Below are 21,599 nucleotides of genomic sequence, written 5' to 3' on the forward strand. Positions count from 1 at the left end.
TCCAGAGGCAGAGTTCTAGAACCAAGGCGTAACAAGCAGTTTTAGAACCTGCGGCCTCGGGGAGGGGGGCAGGCGCTGCCCTGCGTCACTCCCACCGGTGTCCCCACAGGCAGCAGCCGCAAAGGGCACAGGCAGCGGCAAGCCCATCACCGCTTCACAACACGCAGGGCTGCTTCTCAGGTGGGCAATCGCAGAAGCCAGGTGAGTTGTGGGTCGTTTGGCTTGAGTTATTGTTACTGCCAAGAAAGGACGGTTGGCAGTGAGTGGCCCAGTGAGCCTGGTGACTGACAGAGGATTTGAACTCGGGTCTCCCGATTCCTGTGGCCACAGTTCAGTGACGGAGGGCCTGCTTGGCATGTGGAAGGTCTCCGTCTCGGCTCCTGGCCTTTCTAGGGAGGCCTGGTAAAGAATCCTGCCTAAAACCCCGGAGAGTTGTTGCCGGTCAGTGTAAGCAATACTGGCGTCAATGAACCAAGGGCCTGAGGCAGCTCCCTATATTCTCAGTCCAGCTCTCACACCACCCTGGAGCAGCAAGCAAAACTGACGCATTCACAGCAGGTGCCAAGCCTCCCCAGCTTCTGTGACTTTGGCAGCCAAAACATGTCTCTATACAGTCGCAGCCTTGTGCTACGACAGAATATAGATTCTGTCGCGAAGCGAGGAGCCGTGAGGATCAGTGGAATCATTTCCAAGCCGCTCCAGCAGGTGGCACAGAGGTCCTTCCCGGCCTCTTCTCTGGGAGCGCTCCTGGGCAGAGGCAGGTCCACAGCAATCTTGCAGCACTGAATATATTTCTCCTCCTTCCTCTCTTGCTCCTGCAGCGGCGAGGGAGGCAGGACAGCCAAACCCTCCCTGCAGGAACGAAAACTGGGGGTCAAGAAGGAAGGCAAGACTCCTCTTGCTGTGGGCGAGTTAGCAATAGATCTGAGGTCCCGATCTAATAGCTCTGATCGGGTCCCACCTTCCCTTGGCAAGGTAAGCCCCCCCCCCCTCTTCTCTGGGGCTGGAAGATGCCTCTCGACAGAAACTTGGCTTGTGGAGATAACAGACTCTGAACACGGCTCAAGGACGGCAACCGGCACTTACTACCTGGCAGATTCAGTGGGCATCCCAGTAGAACCTGTGTGCTGATGCCATCATCTCCTCCTGGAAGCTGGTGCCCTCAGCTGAAGCTCCCTCTGGCTTAGAGGTTGGTGAAAAACAGTTGCACGCTTTTGCTTCAGGCAGAAATCCCAAGTAAGAACCAGTGTTTGATCTTTGTGTCAGATAATAACCTCGGGCAGCACCGAGGACCCAGTGACAAGATGGATCAAATATATTGGAGAGATCCCTGCTAGGATCTGACCTGCCAGTGCTTGTTGGCTGTGGGGTTGGGGAAGGGCAGGCTCAGAATACGGACACCACAAAAAGAAAAGTGGTCCACAGATCACAGTAATTCACATGGCCTGCAGCATGTCTGCTTTAAACCTTCAAATGGATTTCCAATTCTTTTTTATTGCTTCTTTTTAAACTTATATAGTCTCTTACTGTATTACAAGCGGAATTTTGCCTGTGGGCTTTCTGGGGCACCTACTTGCCCACTGCAGGGAACAGGAGGCCGAACCCAATGAGCCTTGGGTCTGATTGAGGAGGGGTCTTGGGAACAGAAGAAGCTGCTCTGTAACCAGTCAGACCTTGCTGGGTCTGTGATCCAGCTCAATAAGGTAAAGGGACCCCTGACCATTAGGTCCAGTTGCGGATGACTCTGGGGTTGCGGCGCTCATCTCGCTTTATTGGCCGAGGGAGCCGGCGTACAGCTGTCAGGTCATGTGGCCAGCATGACTAAGCTGCTTCTGGCAAACCAGAGCAGCGCACGGAAACACCGTTTACCTTCCCGCCGGAGTGGTACCTATTTATCTACTTGCTCTTTGACGTGCTTTCGAACTGCTAGGTTGGCAGGAGCAGGGACTGAGCAGCGGGAGCTCACCCCATCGCGGGGATTTGAACTGCTGACCTTCTGATCGGCAAGTCCTAGGCTCTGTGGTTTAACCCACAGCGCCACCCACGTCCCTGATCCAGCTCAGTATTATATTCTATACTGACTTGCAGCAGTGGCTCTCCAGCATTTCTGGTCCAGGGGAGATGCCACTGGGGAGTGAACATGGGGCTGCCTGCACTCCCTGAACTGCAACTGTCTTCTTGGCTTTTATTTATTGAAAGTGTGGATGCCAGGGAGTGAATGTGGCACCTTCTGCATCCAAGACAAATCCTCTGTCACCGAGTGCCAACCCTATTATTCTTAAACAATGTTCTTATTTGTTAAACAGCACAGGGGACGTTCACCTCTTTGCCACTCTTTAGCCACCTTCAAGTGCAATGGCAGCTGAACGTGATTTTAAGCATGTTTCCTAAGTAACTTCTGTGGCGTGTGGAGATGAGGAAGGGAACCTTTCTGAAGTGGCTGTGTGGAGGAATCAAAGCATTCATTCGTTCGTTAATTTTCCTTTGCAAAAAAGGAAAAAGCCGGAGGATTTGTGGGGGGAGGCTGAAATGTATTTCCTAGCGATGTGTGCAATGTGGTTCTTCCGGAATGGCAGAATGACTTTATTTTATGGTCGGACTGAATGGTAGGATGACGGTGTATAGTTTTAACTTATTCCAGAGATGCTGAACGTACTGTTCTGGGTTCTGAACTGTACCCAAGACTGGAGCGTACTGGATTTTGCAAGCATGTGCTGAATCATGAGAGAGTAAAATGTTCAAAAATATGGGCAGTGGATCTGTGAGCTGTTACTCCCTACTGTAGCACTAAGGCAATGATTTTATTTTCGCGGTGCCTTTGCCAGGCAAAGTTTGTGCATCAGCCCAGGGATGTTGTCCTTTTTGTGAGAATTCCCATCTTTACGAGGGCTGCCCAGTGCCAACCCCTGTGCTGCTGGCTCCATCTCTGCTGAGAGGGGACATCAGTGAGCAGCCAAGCTGGTCCGTCTGGGGCCTAGAAGTGCCCCCTGGACTAAAGGGGACCCTGTCCTTGGCCTCCGTCTTTCTGGGGAGACCATGGAGGAGGAGGGCGCCTTTGGGGGGGAACCTACCACATCTTTGAAGCATCAGCAAAAGAGCGTCGTGACCCCCCCCTTTTTTAAGACCTTAACACGTGTCCTTGGCAGGGACTTCCGGGTTGGCGCCTCCAGGCAATGGCGGAGTTCCTCCGATCGGGAGGAATTTGCTCCGTGGAAATTAGGGTCTGACCGCCACGGCGAAGGCGGAGACCGGTTGAAATCACAGGCGGGAGAAGCTTGTGAACTTGGGATTCGGCTGGCACCTTTTGCGCCTCCTCTACTCGCGGGGAAACCCTGATTTGGGGATCCGGAGCGAAGTGAGGTGAGCGGCACGGTGCTTTGAATCAACTGCTTCTTTCACGGAGTGAAGCCGCATCGCTGTTGCCGGAGAGCGCTGACTTTTTCCTGTGGACAATTTGACTTTAAACAACTACCCGTGAGTAGAACGGAAAATTGGATCTTTAAATTCATTAATTTGGCATCGAAGCCGGAAGGTTTTAAACAGGAAGTCCGCCTTCCTCTTTTGTAAATAGATTGAAGCAAAGACGTTGCAAGTTAAAGCCTTGGAAAGTATTTTGTAAAGGATTAAATCTCCATCAGTTAAAACTGTTAATTGACTGTGAACGGATAGCATGTTGACAGATGGCTAAATAAGAGAAATATATTGTTTCCATTTTCCTCTTCTGCGTTCAAAAAGGAGGAAAAGTAATTGAAAATTGAAACTAACTTTATATTTTAAAATGCGCATGAAAGGATTGATACAAGTGGAGACTGTTTCCCTCTAGAGGGAGCTTTTGAAACTGTTACAAGAGTGGGCTTTTTCCAGCTGCAAGATAAGAGCTGTGAGAATCATAGATTGACCTTGGACTTTAAGAATGTTGACAGAAGGAGCTTTAGTGACTGTTTTATGTAAGATAAGCTACTCACTGGAACAGCTTCACAAAAAGACGGATGTTATGAATTCCAAACTTGAGAACTTGGAACAAAAAGTGATAAATTTGGGACAAAAAGTGACCATTAATACAGAAATTGTTCAGGATCTGATACAGGAAACTACTTTGACAGGACAAACTGGGGAGAAGAAGGAGAAAGTTGTGGTTGTTGAACCTAAAGTAATACAAGTGGAAGCCCCAGCCTTTCAGAGGCAAATTGAGGACTACAAGTGGAGGCCTCTTATGAATGAATATAGAAAAAGTCAGAATTCGAAGATTGGAGCCCTGCCTGGACTGGAGAAGGAAGGTTGGATAGACTCTTTCATGCAGGGATTTATTGACCTTTGGGTTCTGAATCTGGGTCAGGAGGTGATTGGAGTTGTGGGGGTCTTTGGATCTGGAGGAGTCTTGAAACATGACTCGAGACATTGTATGGACCTTGGTTCTAGCTGTGGAGAGTTGGCTGGCCTGTCGAGAGGGAATGGGGGCATGGCTGGGTTGGGGCCTCCCCGAGGCTTGCTCTTCAGCATTTTCAGCATCAAAGAATATGAAGAAGAATTGCAGAAGGGACTTGGAAAAGATTTAAGAGCCTCGGACAGAAGATCTCCAGGTTGATGAACTATATAGAATGGACGGAAATGATTGGCAGAATCCGAGACCAGTGAGAAGAGATGGTGGTAGAAGATTGGGAAAGTCTAAAGTTTGTACATAGAAATATTGTAAAATTAATGAGTGTTTGAAAATTGTTGGAATGAAACTTTATGGCTTTAGCAGAAATGCTATAAGGAGTTAAGTATAAATAAGTACTTTAGTATTAATGGAAAATAAGGTTAAAAATATGTTAAGACATTCATAATGATAAAAATAGAGAAAGATGGAAAGGATTTGCTGAAACAAGTAACAGACTTGTGGAATACGAAAAGGGAGGTGAGAGGAAGTCGATGAAATAAGGGAATGAAAGATAGACTAATGCAGGAGGTTTTTAAAGTGGATAAAAAGGTTGGATTCCAGGTGGAAAAATCGAAACTAGAGACAGAACTGTTAGAGCCAAAAAATAAATTACTTTCGAGAATGTATAATTTGCTGCTTAAATGGAATACACAGGACGAGACAGTCAAATCCGCCATGATAAAATGGGCACAGGACTTGGGGCACAACATTATGTTTGAAGACTGGGAAAGGTTATGGAACACCGGAATGAAATTTACGGCATGTAGTGCCTTGAAGGAAAATATTATGAAAATGATATACCGGTGGTACATGACCCCAGTCAAACTTGCTAAGATATAAAAAAATTCCTTCCAGTAGCACCTTAAAGACCAACTGAGTTAGTTCTAGGTATGAGCTTTCATGTGCATGCACACTTCTTCAGATATCTGAAGAAGTATCTGAAGAAGTGTATCTGAAGAAGTATCTGAAGAAGTATCTGAAGAAGTATCTGAAGAAGTGTGCATGCACACGAAAGCTCATACCTAGAACTAACTCAGTTGGTCTTTAAGGTGCTACTGGAAGGAATTTTTTTATTTTGTTTTGACCATGGCAGACCAACACGGCTACCTATCTGTAACTTGCTAAGATATATCACCTGTCTGATAACAAATGTTGGAAATGTAAAGAGGCGGAAGGGACATTCTTTCACCTCTGGTGGACTTGCCCGAAAGTGAAGGCCTTTTGGGAGATGATTCATAATGAACTAAAAAAGGTACTTAGATATACCTTACCTAAGAAACCGGAGGCCTTTCTTCTGGGCATTGTGGACCAGAATGTGCTAAAGAAGGATAGAACCTTTTTTATGTATGCTACAACAGCAGCAAGAATTCTTATTGCAAAGTGTTGGAAGACACAAGATTTACCCACGCTGGAGGAATGGCAGACGCAGTTGATGGACTATATGGAACTGGCTGAAATGACTGGCAGAATCCGAGACTTGGGAGAAGAAACAATCGAGGAGGATTGGAAAAAATTCAAGGACTATTTGAAAAAACATTACAAGTTGTATGAATGTTAAAAAATGCTCTTTTCAGAAATTCTTGCTTCAGCATTGGTAAACTAATGAAATGGAAATTAAGGTACAAGAAGTTAAAGGTGGAATAATGAAATAACTTTATTATGTTTAAGTTAAAACATATAAGATTTGGATTACAACAGCTTTGAAATTAGGAAACATGATAAAATGAAAGATACAATAAGTCTGGAAATAAGTTAACAAATTGCTGATATTTTGTATTACAGAGAATGCAGGGTTTGGAGGATGTGGGGAAGTCCAATAGATGGAAAAAAGGATTATGGAAATTTGTAATCTCTCTATTGTATTTTTCTTTCTATGTCTTTATTTCTTTTTTCTGTACTTTATAAACCTAATAAAAATATTATTTAAAAAAAAAAATGAAAGATAGACTAATGAAATGGTATGCTATATGTTTTTGCTTTGTTTTGTTGTTGCTTTGTTTTGTTTAATTTAGTGTTAAGGTTGTGTTTTGTATTGTTTATTGTATTGTTTTTTATTTTGTTCTTTTTTCTTGTCTGCCGTAAGTTTGAAAAGTAATAAAGATTTAAAAACAACAACAAAAACCACGTGTCCTTGGGGACACGTGACTTTGTTGCGTTCTCTCGGGGTGCGATGTACGCGGGGAGTGGAAGGCCACCGCCATGGAAGGCTCTGCCCCCTGGAGAGGCTTCCCTCTGGGAAATGGGGACAGGGCAGCCCAGCCACCACTGCTTTCCCTGCCCCTTCTGGGGGGGGGGGAGGAGGAAGGAGACTCTGGCCTCCCCTCCCCTGGCACTGGCTTGCCTGAGGAGCACCAGCGCCAAAGTCTCTCTGGAGTCCAAGTGGGAACCAGAAGCGCCTTGATGGGGCTTGAACTCGATTCAGGGCTTGAGGAATTTTTTGTGACTGTCACTTTTTAAGCTTTTTTGCGTGCAGCTTCGAGGCCCAGCCTGGCTAATAATAATAATAAGGGACCCCTGACAGTTAAATCCAGTCGCAAACGACTCTGGGGTTGTGGCGCTCATCTCGCTTTACTGGCCGAGGGAGCCGGCGTACAGCTTCCGGGTCATGTGGCCAGCAGGACTAAGCCGCTTCTGGGGAACCAGAGCAGCGCACGGAAACGCCGTTTACCTTCCCGCCGGAGTGGTACCTATTTATATATATATATATAATAAAATTAATGAGCTATAGAAAAATGGTGGAATGAAGTTATATGGCTTTGGCAGAAATGTTATAAGGAACTAGGTACAGATAGATTGTAAATGTATTAAAGGGAAAAAACAAGGTTAGAATATGTTAAGATTAATTACAGGACAGAAAATAGATGAAGATGGAAAGGAATTGCTGAAACAGTTAATTGAAGTGGAATACAAAAAGGGAGGTGTGAGGAAGTCAATGAAACAAGTGAATGAAAGATAAGCTTGAAAATATTGGAAGTGTTTTTAATTGTTTTTGTTTTGTTTTGTTAATTCAATGTTTTACGTAGTGTTTTTGTTTCTGTTTTTTTATTTTATTATGTTGATTTGTTTAATTCTTTTTCTTACATTTTGTAATCTTTAAACTCTTAACAAATATTATTAATAAATATTATATATATATAAATATATAAATATATTATATATATTAATATATATTATATATTAATAAATATTATATATATATATATTAGCCAGGCTGGGGCTCGAGGCGGCTCACGCAAAAAAAATTAAAAAGCTTTAAATACTGTATAGAGAGAGAGAAATGTGTGTGTGTGTGTGTGTGTGTATAGATATAGATATGCTTCTTTGCAGCCTCTGGGCGGCCTCCGTCTGGCGCTTCCTCCCAGCTCCCTTCCTCCGAGCTCGCCTGGTCCGAGTCCAGACTGGCCTGCTCCTTACAGGCGCGGCCAAACTTGGCCCTCCAGCTGTTTTGGGACTACAACTCCCATCATCCCTAGCTAACAGGACCAGTGGTCAGGGATGATGGGAATTGTAGTTTGGCCCCGCCTGCAAGCTGTTCAGCCGGAGGGCGGGGTGTGTCTGTCTCCTCAGTGATGGGCATCCTTCTCCGCCAATGGCTTTAGGAGACCGAAGCGTTTCCTCGCCAACCGCCGCGCAGGCACCTTCGGGCTACGTTGTGCGGGGCGGACCAATAGCGAGAGCGACGGGGGTCTGCTAGCCAATGGCGAAAGGGAAGGGGCGGCACCTCCCGCCGCATCGCTCGTCACGAGACAAGGCCGCCAGAGAAAGGCGGCGGCGGGGCGGGGCAGCTGCTACTCACTGCGCATGCGTCGGTTTCTCCGCCTTACGCGAAAAAGGGGCGGAGTCACGAGAGAGCTCCATAGAGGTAGAAAGCGAAATGAGCGAGCCCTCACTTCCGGTGAGATTGCGGCTGGAGCGGGGCAAGCGGGGCGGGGCAAGCGGGGCGCTGGCTTCCAGCTGAGATCCCCCCTTCTCGTTTCCCCGGGGAGAAAGCGGCATTTCCCCGAGAGCGAATATGCGCGAGCTGGTGCTGAGGTGAGGCTTGGAAAGCCAAAGGACCGGGACCCGGGTCTCGCGGGGGGTTGGGATGGATGACCCTCGGACCCCTTTCCAGCTCCTCTTCCAGGAATGCCCCGTTCTTCGGCCCGGGGCGCCTCTGCTGCCCGCTTCCCCGTCGCCGGCGTCACGGGCGGCCCTGGCACGTTGCCGGGGGGGGGCAGGAGGGCTCTCTGCCCCGAAAGAGCCGCGGGACTCGGGCGCCCCCTCCAGCCCCGACCCTCGGCTTGGCGGGCCCGTCCCCAAGCTGCACGGGGGCAGGGGCGGGCATCAAGCCTCCGTCAGGGGCACCCCATGCCCCCTCCTTGCTGTCACTTCAGGAGCCCCCTTGCAGCTGGGTTGGGGGCGGGCGGTGCAGCCCCTTCTTGCTCCCCATCGCCGGCTCAGGCGCAGCAAGCGGGGCGCCGGTCGGGTTTTGCTCTGATGTTGCCGCCGTCGCGTTTCGCCGCCTCTTTCCTGGGGTGCAATGCGGGGGGGGGGCGCCTCTCGCTCCCACCTGCCCGGCGCTGAGCCCCCCCCCCCCGTCCCGCCTGGCGTCGAAGGGAACCTCCCTCGCCTGGCTCTCCGCGCTCCTCTCGGGGAAGCCTCTCCCCTCCCCTCCTCCCCGCCACGCCCCCTCGCAGGTGAGGGCGGGGCCTTAAATACCCGGAAGCGGAGTCGGGCAGGTGAGACGCGCCGGGGGCGCCGCGGAGGAAGGCGGACCAGGTAAGGCGGGGGGGGGGCGGGCGGCGGCTGCTTCCCCCCCCCCCCCGTCCAGCTGCAGCTCCCTCGGCTTCTCCCTCCCTCCTTTCCTGGGCAGCCGGCGGAGGGACCCAGGTGTCCGGGGGGGGGCTCAGCGGCCTTCCCCCCCCCCCAGGTTTACTTGGGCGGTGTCCCTGGGGGTCTCCGGAGACCCTCCTTCCTTCCTTCCTCCCCCTCTTCCCGGGCGCGGCTGGTGCCTGGAGTGGGAGGGGGCGCGGGAAGGGAGAAGCCTCTGCCCCCTTCCGTCGCCCCGATCCGCCGCCGCCGCCGCCGCCTCCTCTCTCCCCGGCTCCGCGGGCTCCCTCTTCCCGGGTTCTGCTTTGCAGCTGCAAATTCTCTTCTTTCCCCTCCTCTCCTCTCGCATCCCTTGCACCACCCGACTGCTCCGTGCATTTAAAGAGCCCTCCAGAAATCTTCATTTTCTCCTTCCGTCCTCAAGGTTGCCATGTCTGCGGCGTCCTGACTTCCCGAGCCCTGGTTTGGGAGGCTGCTGCTGCTGCAGCAAAAGCAAAAGCAAGAGGAGGCCTCGGTGCCCCTGGAAGGCTGGCAGGCTTAGGGCAGCTTTTGTGGGCTGGGGTCCAGCTCCTCAGATGCAGGAAGAGTTCTCCTCCACCACAAGCAGCTGTAGGGTTTGAGGTGCCGCTTTTAGAGGTCTCCACCTCTAAAGTCCTTGTAAATTCCTTGAGGCTTGAAGCCTTGGTGTCTGCGGCTTTTGCAAAGGGTTTTTCTCTGGAGTTTTCCTCACCTGCTTGGGTGGCTGTGATAAATCTCGGGTTCTCCTAAACTTCTCTCTGCAGGACTGTTGGGTCTTACCGTTTCCCTGAGCAAGAAGCCTGTTAAATGGTGCTCTGCTTTGAAACTGAGGTTTCAGTGCTCACACCCCTCTTTAATCCCAGATGCAGTGGCCGATTACTGAGTGTGGCGGAGAAGCTCTCCTGCCTTCAGGATAAGCTCTTGCACCATTTCTGGGCTTGACTGTGCAGGGGGCGGAGAGGGGGAAGTGGCTGCTGAGTGAAGCCACCGATTTTACAATTTCTAAAGTTGTTATCATGTTCTATCAGCTATGTTCTATCAGCCAGGGAGGTTAGGGCAAATAATTTAAACCAACTAGCTATTACCGGTAATTGTCAAGAGGATTCTTGACAATTACACAATCTGTATGCAACTCCCTTCTATTCTATCTGTTGTGGCTTCATTGTCTGTCAGTGTCCTGCATGATGCCAGGGGGGCCTTGGGCTAGTTTGATGGATGGACTGCAGGCGCTGAATGGGACTTGGCCTTGTCTGTTTGACGGAGAAGGCAGTGGACTAGTGGGAGAGTTTGCTTCCTTGCCATTTGGGTCCTGTATGTTTAGTTTCTGCTGAAAGCATCTCTTGTGTCTTTTTTCATAGCGGGGTTGAACCTGGATAAGGGAGAAGGGGGCATCTCCTCATTACTCTGTTTACTTACCTGTTTAGGGAAGCTCTTAACGTTTGATGCATTACTGTATTTTAATATTTTGTTGGAAGCTGCCCAGAGTGGCTGGGAAAGCCCAGCCAGATGGGCGGGGTATAAATAATAAATTATTATTATTATTATTATTATTATTACTCGTGGCGCTCCTCTTCTAGGGGTGTTGTGCGAATTCAAAGTGTCTGAGGAAGGGAAATTCTATTTTGTTTTGGAGACTTCAGGTTCCAAATAATGCTAATTGTGTGGCTTGTTTGGTTGCCTCTCTCATGTGGGCCAGGATTGTGTTTTGACTTCTGGCTTTAGCTGTGCATGCTGCCCTCAGTGGACACCCTGGTCCAGAAAGGCACCGCCTCTGTGTCACTCGTTTTTCAAATCCTCTGATCTTTCCCAGCAATATTGATGCAGCTGAATTGCTGTGAGCTTGCTTGGCCTGTAAGTTACTTCTGCTTCTCCTGCCTCAATGAAACCCATTGAGATTCCAGCATGAATAGACATGAGCATGTGTGAAGACCTTTCTTAAGAGCTTTTGTCGTTTTCACAGGCCAGGCAAGAAAGAAGGAAGCAGCTTCAGAACCCAGTGCCCTCCTGCGTGTTCTTCTCGGACGTTCGCTTGGAAAGGATGAGGGAGCTGGAGGCAACAACCATTGTCACCTGTCGTCTGGAAATGGCCAGAGATCTGGAGACATAGAGCTCCTCTGCTGGTTGTTGTTGTCTCTCTGGAACTGGGAATTGGCTCACTGGGGCTTCCCATCCCCGACCCTTCCTTGAGCCTCAGAAGATGAACTCTGGCCCTTCCAGCTCTGGAGCTGAGCAGTGACTCTTAGCCTTTGCTCCCGTGATACGAGAGGCATTTGCCCGGGAGTGTGTCCTCCCCCTCCGGCACCAAAATAGGGTCTTCTGGAACCTCACACATTGAGCAGTGGGACTCCGTTCACTGGGCTGGAAACCCAAAGACAAGGAGGATGTCTGAGTCACGGGTGAAACGTAAGTACGGCAGAAGCATGGAAGGCAAGACTGGTGTGTTTGTCTCTGTGTATTTGTGTGCAGGTAAAAGGCTTTGGGGCCAATTTTTCCAAAGCCAATACCACTTTTAGGGGCTTCAGAGGTTATTGAAGCCTTCAGCTTGCAGCCATTGGGCTTGGTCTTAGTGGTCTTCTGCCTCCCCCACAAACTCCAATTTAAGGTTTTCTTGCCTAACTAGACTTGGTCAGGGCAAAAGTAACCGCTTCCAGTTTTAGGTTTCTAGCCACCCTTCCAAATACATTTACAGCAGAGTCAGGTTTCTCTCGTGCCCCAAGTGGAAACTGTGAATGGTTTCTGGTTGCACTTTGACTAGTGATTTGCCAGCGCTGTTAACACTTCTCCACAGCGCTGTCCTTATCCACGGTGGTCTTGGAGTGTGGATAAGGAGACTGTTTTCTAGTGGCTTCCTGGGGCTCCTGCTGAGCCAGAAGGAGAAGCCTGAGCCCAATGCCAGGCTAAGCGCCAGGGCTCAGTGGCACAGCATCAGCCTGGCGGGGAGTTGGCCCCATGTTCAGTCTGAAAGACTGCATTTTTTCCTACGAACCTGCCCAGATTCTTGGGGGAGGTCCTTCTCCCTCACAGGCCACTCTGGATGAGGCCTCGGGAGACGGCCTTCTCCGTGGCTCCCCCCAGAGAACTATGGAACTCCCTTCTGAGGGAAACCAGGCTGGCTCCCTCCTTGCTGTCCTTCCCTCGGCAGGTGAAGACTTTTTAAAAAAAATTCCCCCAGGCCTTCAGGAACTGATTGTTTTTGAGGAAAGGGCTGGTGTCGTGATATTTTTATTGTTGTGTTTTTAAATGATCCTTTTAGGTTTTTTTAATCTATTAATGTTTAATTACATTTTAATGATGGTCTTCTCTGTGATTCTACCTTTTTCTGTTTTATCTGTGTAAGCCACCTGGACTGGGGAGAAGGCAGCATATCACTATTAACCATCCTCCTTGCACCCATCGCCAAGTAGGGCGGGGGGAGAACGCTGCCCAAAACCTGCAGAGCCACTGCTGCCAGTCTGTGTGGACAATATGGAGCCAGATGGACCAATGGCCTCACTCTGTATAAGGCAGCTTCCTAGGCAGCCAGAACAACGGTTGAAGGAGGGAGGAGAAAGCAGGTTGTAGCTCTGTTTGCAGGAACCAAAGAATCTGATATGCCAATCAGTTGCCTATCAGTTTCCAGGCCTATCAGTTGCCTATCAGTTTCCAGGCCAAGAGGCCTGGAAGTTTGATAGGTGAGGATCTCTAAAGGGGCAGTTCAGGTGGGTTTGGACTGAGTTTATGTTGACCAGAGCTGTACCTCCTGACACAAACCACTTCTTCTGGCTGAAATTTCTTCCTAACCCATAGATAGGAAATTGCCTTGACCTGCTACATATTATTCTTGGCTTCCTTCCTGCACCCGCAACTCTTCTGAGATTGCAAAGGGAAGCTTTTTAATGTAGCCTCACTGAAGTTAATGGCTTCAATAAGTCGGCTAATTAACTTTGGGACTCCTGCAAGGATGGCGTCTCAGGGGTGCGAGATTCCTGACTTGCTCCCCCTTTAGACACACAGGCAAATTTTACAGCTGCATGAGATTTCTCTTGCTTATGCATTGCAGAATGCTGTCCATCTGGGCTGCTGATGCAGAATACCCCCCCCAAAGCATTCTGCCCCTTTAATACTTTTTAGCAGTAGAGAAGAGGGATCCAGCAGCTGAGAGAGTGAATAAAATATGATAGAAAATAAATTGACCAGGCTAGCAGAATGATTCGCATTTCATAATGCAGTTTGGCCAGCCTGCCTGTGCGCTTGTCTTCCCCGTTAATGCAGAGCAAATATGCTTTGAGATCGCTGTAGAGCCGGCAGCAAGTCAGGGAACATTATTCTGCATGCAGCAGGCATCAGCCTTTGCATTTTCTACTTAGGAATATAATAGAATAGAACATGGCAGATTCATGTAGAAGAGCTTCTGCTGCGCAGCAATATTCCTGTTGCGAAGCTGCTGGGAAAGCAGGATTCGGCCTCCTGGTCATTGTGGAAGGTGGCTGGAGGCTTGAAAGCAGCTGCCGAACGTGCCCGGGTTAGGCGGTCCCTCGGGGCACCACCTCTGGGTCATCTTGACAGTCAAAATGCCCTTTGAAAGGGACCCGTGTCTCCCGCAGGGGGTGGAAGCAGACAGATCATTCTTGCCTGTGGATTTGACTTTTGGTAGAATGATCAGACGGATGGAAGTACCACATTTTTGCTGCATTCTGTCTTAAGCCAATTTAGGCCAAAGGTGGCCAAAATTTTGTGTGAGAAGATGGAAGGTACCCTCATGGTCACGGAAAGCCTTTTAATGAAGTTTGGTTCCTGAGATGCCACATTCTGTGACAGACTTCCAGTGGCGTTCCATGGCGGACCCCTCCGTATCTGCCATGGCTCATGTGATAAGTGGCCGTGGAGGTTTGCCACGTAGCTCCGAAAGGGGTTTGCTTTGTTCGGCCTTTCCTGCGCTGCAGCCAAGATGTGCAGCCTCTGCAGAGCACACAGGAGGCTTTCTGCTCCTGGCTGAGCTGCTTAGCACCTCCAACCTTTAGCAATGAATAATCATGCAGCTAATTTCACCACCTGTGCTGCACGCCATCTCCCAACGGGAGCCCCGTGGGTCAGACAAGAGGTCCCTCTAGGCCGGCCTTCTGGGTCTCGCAGTGGCCCGCTAGATGCTTCCAAGGGGGCAGCCCACAAGTGCAGCCGCATTCCACTTGATTTGATTCCTATTCAGAGGCCTATGACAGGATCACAACTCCCATCATCCCTGATTCTTGCTGTGGCTGGTGGGGTTGGAGCCCAGGGCTCTCCAGAGAGCCACCGAAGGTTCGCTGCCCCTGTGCTGTAAGGGCCAGTGGGCTTCAAGGGGCACTTTGCCCCATCGTCCCCATGCAGGATTTGGCCATGCTCTGCCAGTGCAGACACCAGCACCATCTCAACCCCCGTTTAGTCTGGATTGTTTTATTTGATGTTTTAATATCTGGTAAACCGCTCTGAGATCTTTTTTCTTTAAAATCTGTACGGTATAGAAATGAGAAGAAAATTACCGTATTTTTCGCTCTATAACACGCACCCGACCATAACACGCACATAGTTTTTAGAGGAGGAAAATCCGTAGGCATTCCCTCCATAACACGCACAGACATTTCCCCTTACTTTCTAGGAGGAAAAAAGTGAGTGTTATGGTGCAAAAAATACGGCAATCATCACCGTCCTCTCCAGTACCCAGGGCCTCTCATCTTTCTCCCAGGGAGCAGGAATGCTCCTCTTACCAGTATCCCATCTTGTTCCTCGTGTGCTGATTAGGAGGCAGCGCAGAAAATACTAAGCGGCTTGGCAGTCGCCTCACTGCCCAGGGACTCTCCTGGAGGGCTGCTGTCGTCATGGTCCTCTTGTGAGGCCAAGGAGGCTTGTGGAGAGCTCTCTGCGTCCTCTTGAGTGGCTTCGGAGTGGTCTGTGCCTGGAGCCAAAGGGCTCCTTGACATTGGCCTGGCCCTGGCAGGCTCTTCTAAGAGCAGAAGAGTCCAGCCGTGCATGCTCTGGGTTTCCCTTTGCGTACTTTCTTTCGCGGACGCACAGGCAGCAGAAGAGCTGGGTGGGGGCTGGCGAGGCTGATGGTGAGAGGACCCCAAGGGCTGACGAGAGGAGGCCGTGGCCAATTCTGGGTGCTCCGAGTGCCTGGTGGAAGAATGGAATATTTTCTAGGGCGCTCTTAAGTCTTTGCACAGAGCACCTAGCTAGGACGGTGGCGTCTCAAGCAGGGTGGTCCCGGTTGCGTAGCCGGGTCTGTGTGCCCTGTGACAGGGCAGTGTTGCTTGGCAAGGTGGAATGAAGCCTCCAGCCCCAAGACCAGGCCAAGGCTGTTGCTTCCCCTTTGCTCCTCGCCTCGTTCTGCAGCTTGGGGCTCCGAGACTCAGGCAGCTCGGCAGTTTGTCTGTTGCAGCCTGGCCTGCTCCCGGTTGACCTTGACCACTTCTGTATTCCTTAAAAAAAAAACCCACACCATTCTGGATCTTTCCATGGAGCCTCAATGCATTTATTTATTTTTTTACTCCTATGTCCTTCTTTTCTGTGGTAGGATCATACTTAAAGAGCCTTAACAATAAAAAAGACACGTCAAAGAAGATAAGTATGGCCCCCGCAGTATAAAGCATGAACAGGAAAACATTGCCCAGAGAGGAGGGTGTCTTGCAAACATAATAATAATAATAATAATAGTATAAATAATAATAATATAAATATAATTTATTATTTATACCCCGCCCATCTGGCTGGGTTTCCCCAGCCACTCTGGGCGGCTCCCAATCAAATGTTAAAAACAATACATGGTGTTAGGAGATCTCTTGAACCCAAAGATGCCTTTTAGACTGCAAGGCCAGGTGATAAAGGCACAAAGCTGTTTTCTTTCCAATAACCCACAACTTTAACCCTTCTCCTCTCTCTCTAATCAGCAGCGTCTCTCTCCAGCAGGAATCTTTTCCTAAACTTGCCTGGAGACCCCAAGGCCCTTCTGCCAGCAAGGCAGGAATCCTAGGGGGCAGGTGTTGCCTTCCCAAACCTGAGAGCTGTGTGCCAGAGACGAGGGTTGGGTTTGGGGGTGCTGTGCTAACAAAGAGGCCACATTTGCACAAATCCAGGTGGAAGCCCACAGGTGGAGAGCTCCGTCAGTGGTGCAGAGGCCTCTTGCTCCCTGAGAGGAAAGAAGGAAGGATCCAAGATAGTCACTCCTGGCTCTGTAAACACAACAGCACCACCAGTAGGACCCCTTGAGGTATGGGCATAGGCAGGACCCATGGAATGAGCCTGGCAGGAGCACATACGATACAATAGGGTATCTTTATTTAGTTATTTATTTTTAAAATTATTAGGTAATTCAACAAAACATACTATCTTAAAACATATCATCCTTAATCCCCCCCCATTTTTCCTCCTCCTCCCTCCCTCCCATAAACAACCCGTCCCCCCGACTTCCCTCAGCTCCAATCTCTCGTTTCTCTATAAATGCTATTCTCTGCATGTTACAGAATTTTATAAGTGTTTATTCAAGCCTGCCAAGGAGTCCAATTCACTTTGTTGCATCTTTAGGTACTTTGTAAAAGGTTCCCATTCTTCTTTAAAGTCACAGTTATCCTTGTCCCGTAGTTTATGTGTCAATTTTGCCAGTTCTGCATAGTCCATCAGTTTTTCTTGCCATAATTCTTTAGTCGGGGTTTCCTCAGTCTTCCATCCTTGTGCTATTAAGACTCTTGCCGCTGTTGTCGCATGCATGAAGATGGTTTTCACAATACGATATCTTTGTCATTGTCCCATACAGAACAATGAAACTGAAAAATCTACATAAGACATTCAGAAACCCCTCAAAACTCTGAAACCCCATTTTAAAAGACAATATACTCCTATAGAGACTCCTTATACTGTGTTTAAAGCCAGAGGAGGGTGCCTGTCTCAACCCCTGGATGGCTGCGGGGGGGGGGGGGGATGCTGTAATGGAAATTCTTGTGGACCCTCCTCTCCAGCCTTCGCTTCCTTCTGTCTCTTCTTCAGGGCTGGCCATGACCCTGATGGATGCCACAACAGATAAAGACCCTCTGGTCCACGAGCAAATATTTAGCGCCCTGTGCTACCTGGGAGGAGCGGAGCCGGAGGAGATCTTGAACGCCTGCGAGGAGTACCTGCGGCAGCACGACAAGGTGAGGCAGGGCAGGCCTGGCTGCTTGCTTGGCTCTGGCCGAATGGCACAGAATCGTCAAGCTGGGGGGGGGGCCCTGCGATGCCTGTGGCGCATGGAGAAGAGCCTCTTGGCGCATGGAAGCAGGAGAGGGAGGCTGAATGCGCTTTGGGCTGAGGGGGAGAGAGAGCAGGAGGGTTGGAAGTCAAAAAAGAGCCCTTCTCATTGCCGAAAGCGTCTCCTCCTTCCCCACCCAATATTGAAGACATCTGGGTTTTTTATTTTTATTTTTGCTGCTGCTTTAAGTGTTAGGAAACTCGCCTTTAGAATCGGGATTCTGGTGCCAGGGAACCTCTATTGGTTATTTGCAGATTAGTTGCACTGCAGAAGGCGTGCTGGGGAGACCACACACTCAAGAAATGCAAAATAACTTTTGCTAAGTTTTAATAACAAAAATGAAGGGACAGGGGTGGCGCTGTGGGTTAAGTTCGAATCCCCATGACGGGGTGAGCTCCCATTGTTTGGTCGCTGCTCCTGCCAACCTAGCAGTTTGAAAGCACATCAAAGTGCAAGTAGATAAATAGGTACCCCTCTGGCGGGAAGGTAAACGGTGTTTCCGTGCACTGCTCTGCTTCGTCAGACGCGGCTTAGTCCTGTTGGCCACATAACCCGGAAGCTGTACGCCGGCTCCCTCGGCCAGTAAAGCGAGATGAGCGCTGCAACCCCAGAGTCGGCCATGACTGGACCTAATGGTCAGGGGTCCCTTTACCTTTTCCTTTTAATAACAAAAACAAAAACTCATTTTACACTAAGTTACATTATATCAATAAGCATGACCCATCTACCATCCCATTCACCAGGGAACTGAGAGAGCTACACGCTGCTCTTTATATATTAGACCCAATTGCTGACACGGCTTAATTACCGCAAATTAACAGCACCTGCTATACTGCTTCACAGCTGTAAAACTAGGTCATCTTATTTGCTCTGGCCCTTAAAGAAATACACATCTTGTGAAACAGTAATGAACCTTAATATTTAAATAAACCATTCAACAACCTCCTGGTGGATTGTGCCCCATATTGAGGGGGGGGGGAGAGGCACAAATGACCTTGGATTTTCGGCCGGAAAGTGCAGGACTGTTCTGGGCAGCCCCTGACCCCCGTCCTTCCCATTTCCCCCTTTCCAGCTGGCTTACCCGCACCGCGTCATCATCCTGAGGGCCATGGAGGCGGTGGTGAGGAGCAACCTGGCTCAGCTGGACAAGAGCGCAGCCAAGATCGTCATCTTCTTGGCCTCCAATGAGATGACCAAGTCGAAGGTACAGGGAGCACTGCTTCTTCGCTGGGGGGCCTGGCTGGAGGGGGCTTTCCCAGGTTGCGGAGATGCCTGCAAACTGCTCTGGGCCGCAGACCAACCGCCTTCTGAGGATCTTTGATTTCTCCTCTTGCTCTTGGCAAATAATAATTATAATTTTTAATTTATACCCCACCCTTCCCGGTTCAGAAAACCGGGCTCAGGGCAGCTAACAACAAATTTAAAACACTTAATTGATGCAACGAAAAACAGCATAAAATACAGTATAAAACGTGAATAACAATAAATTCAGAATTCAAAAATCAATTTAAGGGGAAAATAAACATTAGATGATCCCCAGGGCTAGCTGGCTAGATTAGTCCTATTTGGGCCAGTGTGGAGACCAGGGGAGAATTAGCTGTGGGATCCCAGAGTGGGTAATCTTCATAAAAAGGGGGAGAGGGAGGGAAAGAAGGAGAATAAAAGATCAGGCTAAGTTCAAATTGAAAGCCAGGCGGAATAGTTCTGTCTTACAGGCCCGACGGAAGGAGGTTATATCCTGTAGGGCCCTGGTCTCCTGGGACAGAGCATTCCACCAGGTCGGAGCCACCACAGAGAAGGCCCTGGTGGAGGATAGTCTGACTTCCTTAGGGCTCGGGACCTCTAAATTATGATTATTTATGGACCTTAAGGTCCTCTGCGGAGCAGACTAGGAGAGGCGGTCCCGTAGATACGAGGGCCCTAAGCCACAAAGTGCAAATGACCTCTGGCTGCCTTTGAGCCACGCCTGGTCCTCCTGCCCACCCCCTGGGGCTCCCGGGCATGAGGGGGGCGGGTCCATGTTGCAGCTGAGGCCCCTTCTTCCCCTTTGCTCCAGGAGATCATCTTTGAGTGGCAGCAGGCAGCCAGCAATGTCCTGGTGGCGGTTGGCAGGCGCTTCATCAACAAGGTGATGGAGGAGGTGCTGAGCAAGTTCCAGCCTGGAATCGTGCCCCATTACTTCATTGTGCAGACGTTCGCCAACCTCTCCATGACCAATGGTTAGTGGTTCTCTGCCCCCCCCCAAATCCCTAGCAGTTCTCTCCCCCTGGAGAGGAGAGGGGCCAGGACACGAATGGGTGGTCTGGAACCACGGTGTGGCTAGGAGACCACAGGTGTCCTCTGGGGCCAAAGACCAGGTGTGTGGGAGCCCCCTCTGCACAACCACCAGCCCCCCATAGTTATCCGAGCCGACGCTCTGAGTTCGAGTTCCCCAAAGGACTTGGTTTCATCCAGCTTCCCTCCCTCTCCTCCTCCCTGCCAGTGTTTGGGATGGTGCCGTTCCTGAACTCCATTCTGGGGACCATGCTGCCCATGCTGGGGATGGCCAAGCAGGACAACATGAGGACCGTCTTCTGCTACGGTAAGGCAGCCAGGATTCCCCCCACAGCTCTCTGGTGGCTCAGGCAGGAGCTGTGACTTGTAGGTGCCCTTGCGCAGGGCTGCATGTGCTCAGCAGTTGGGCAGAAAGGAATCTCAGGCCAAACAACAGAATATGCTCAAGTTGTGTGTGCCTCCCTCTCTCCGTGAAGAGCATTTCTCCTTTAGAATAATGGCATCTTCTAAATGGCATTAAATGGCACTCAGTCCCCAGCCATTCCAAAGTTAATCAGTGAGGCTTCTTGCTAACGATGACTATAGGGGCACTCTGGCTATCCATGCCTGATGTTGGCATCACACCCAGGAAGCGCCTTGCCTCTAACTGTCTCCTGCAAACCGAACTCTGCCCCTGGTCGTTCTCTTGCAGATTTCTTGCCTGTGTCCACATTAACAGGGCACGGCTTACACTTGTCCCTGGGGGGCTGTGGGTCAAGTCACTGAATGCCCAGGAGCCAAATTTTATTTTATTTAGGATTCTCGGACAGGAATTGGGATAAATAGGCCCCGCATTCCGTCAGGTAGGAAAGGCATTGTGGCTCCAGTTTCCCGGCTGAATTAGTGGTGGTCTTCATGTTCTGGACTGCGGTGGCCACGTTGGGCTCATCCCAAAGCCATGGCTGTTGCCCAAGAACATGCTTGCCTGTGCGTCTCTCTCTCTTCTGATAGTGCAAAACTGTTAGAGAATGTGTTGGTGGGACCGCATTGACTACTAAACACGGTTTGACTTTCTCTCATCTTTAAAATCACTAATTGAAGTTGGGGAAAATGTTTGTCCTCTCCCCCTCTTAATGTTTTGATCTTTGAATGCAGGGGTTGGCAAGGCTTACCGGGCAGGGGCCGGATCACTCCCGCAGAGATCCTCTGTGGGCCGGGCCGGCGCAGTGTGACGCCAGAAATCACTGCTGCACATGCCCAGATGCCGGAAATTGTGCTGGCGCAGAAGCAAGTTTCGGTGTCTGGGCATGCGCAGAAGCAATTTCTGGAGTCGTGGAAGACAGTCCCCGCGGTGTGCTGCGCCAGTTTAGTGTAGCATGTGGAGACTCGCAGCTCAGTTCCGGGGCGGCTCTTGGGCCGGTTAAACAGCCTCTGTGGGCTGCTTCCGGCCCCTGGGCCTTAGGTTGCTGACCCCTGCTTGACTGCATTATGACAAGAGCATTTGCACCCATTAACCATACCCATGGCTGGCTTCTTAAAAGTCAGATTTCCAGCTTTGAGTGCTTAGCCTGTTTATTGTGGTATAAATTCTCACTGATCTCCTTTACATGTACATCTTGTATGTTTGATTTTGTGTTAAAACTTTTTAAGAAACCCATCTTGGAGCTTATCCACGCTTAGCTTTTCCCCTGCTCTTTCCAGGCATGGGTCCACATTCTAAAGCGCTGTGTCTGAGCATAGATATTTTTTTTTGTCCCAGAGCTTTCCCTGTGAAATCCTTCTCTTTAGTGCTCAATCAGAGCAAACATCAGATTTTTCACAGATTGCCATTTGCTCCGATGGAGCTTTAAAGAGCAGGCTTCC

The 21,599-nt window shown here is 49.8% G+C and overlaps 1 protein-coding gene across 7 annotated transcripts in view; it reads left to right on the forward strand.

The window, feature by feature from the left end:
• The first annotated feature begins 65 nt into the window (after positions 1 to 65).
• Positions 66 to 21,599, forward strand: part of MROH1 (maestro heat like repeat family member 1) — a 56,958-nt gene continuing 35,424 nt past the window's right edge. For 3 of the 7 annotated variants that reach the window (XM_081873950.1, XM_081873956.1, XM_081873955.1), the window contains exons 1-6: positions 66 to 201; positions 11,208 to 11,650; positions 17,243 to 17,388; positions 18,556 to 18,687; positions 19,540 to 19,702; positions 19,966 to 20,064. In XM_081873950.1, coding sequence (XP_081730076.1) covers positions 11,629 to 11,650; positions 17,243 to 17,388; positions 18,556 to 18,687; positions 19,540 to 19,702; positions 19,966 to 20,064 — 562 coding nt within the window. In that variant the 5' untranslated portion in view covers positions 66 to 201; positions 11,208 to 11,628. Of the gene's footprint in view, positions 202 to 1,214; positions 1,237 to 8,326; positions 8,453 to 9,100; positions 9,179 to 11,207; positions 11,651 to 17,242; positions 17,389 to 18,555; positions 18,688 to 19,539; positions 19,703 to 19,965; positions 20,065 to 21,599 lie in introns of those variants that run through there. The other 4 variants (XM_081873954.1, XM_081873953.1, XM_081873952.1 and 1 more) reach the window with 4 other exon arrangements.

The sequence above is a fragment of the Podarcis erhardii genome (assembly GCF_964252035.2).
Source record: "Podarcis erhardii genome assembly, chromosome: 8".
NCBI lineage: Eukaryota > Metazoa > Chordata > Lepidosauria > Squamata > Lacertidae > Podarcis > Podarcis erhardii.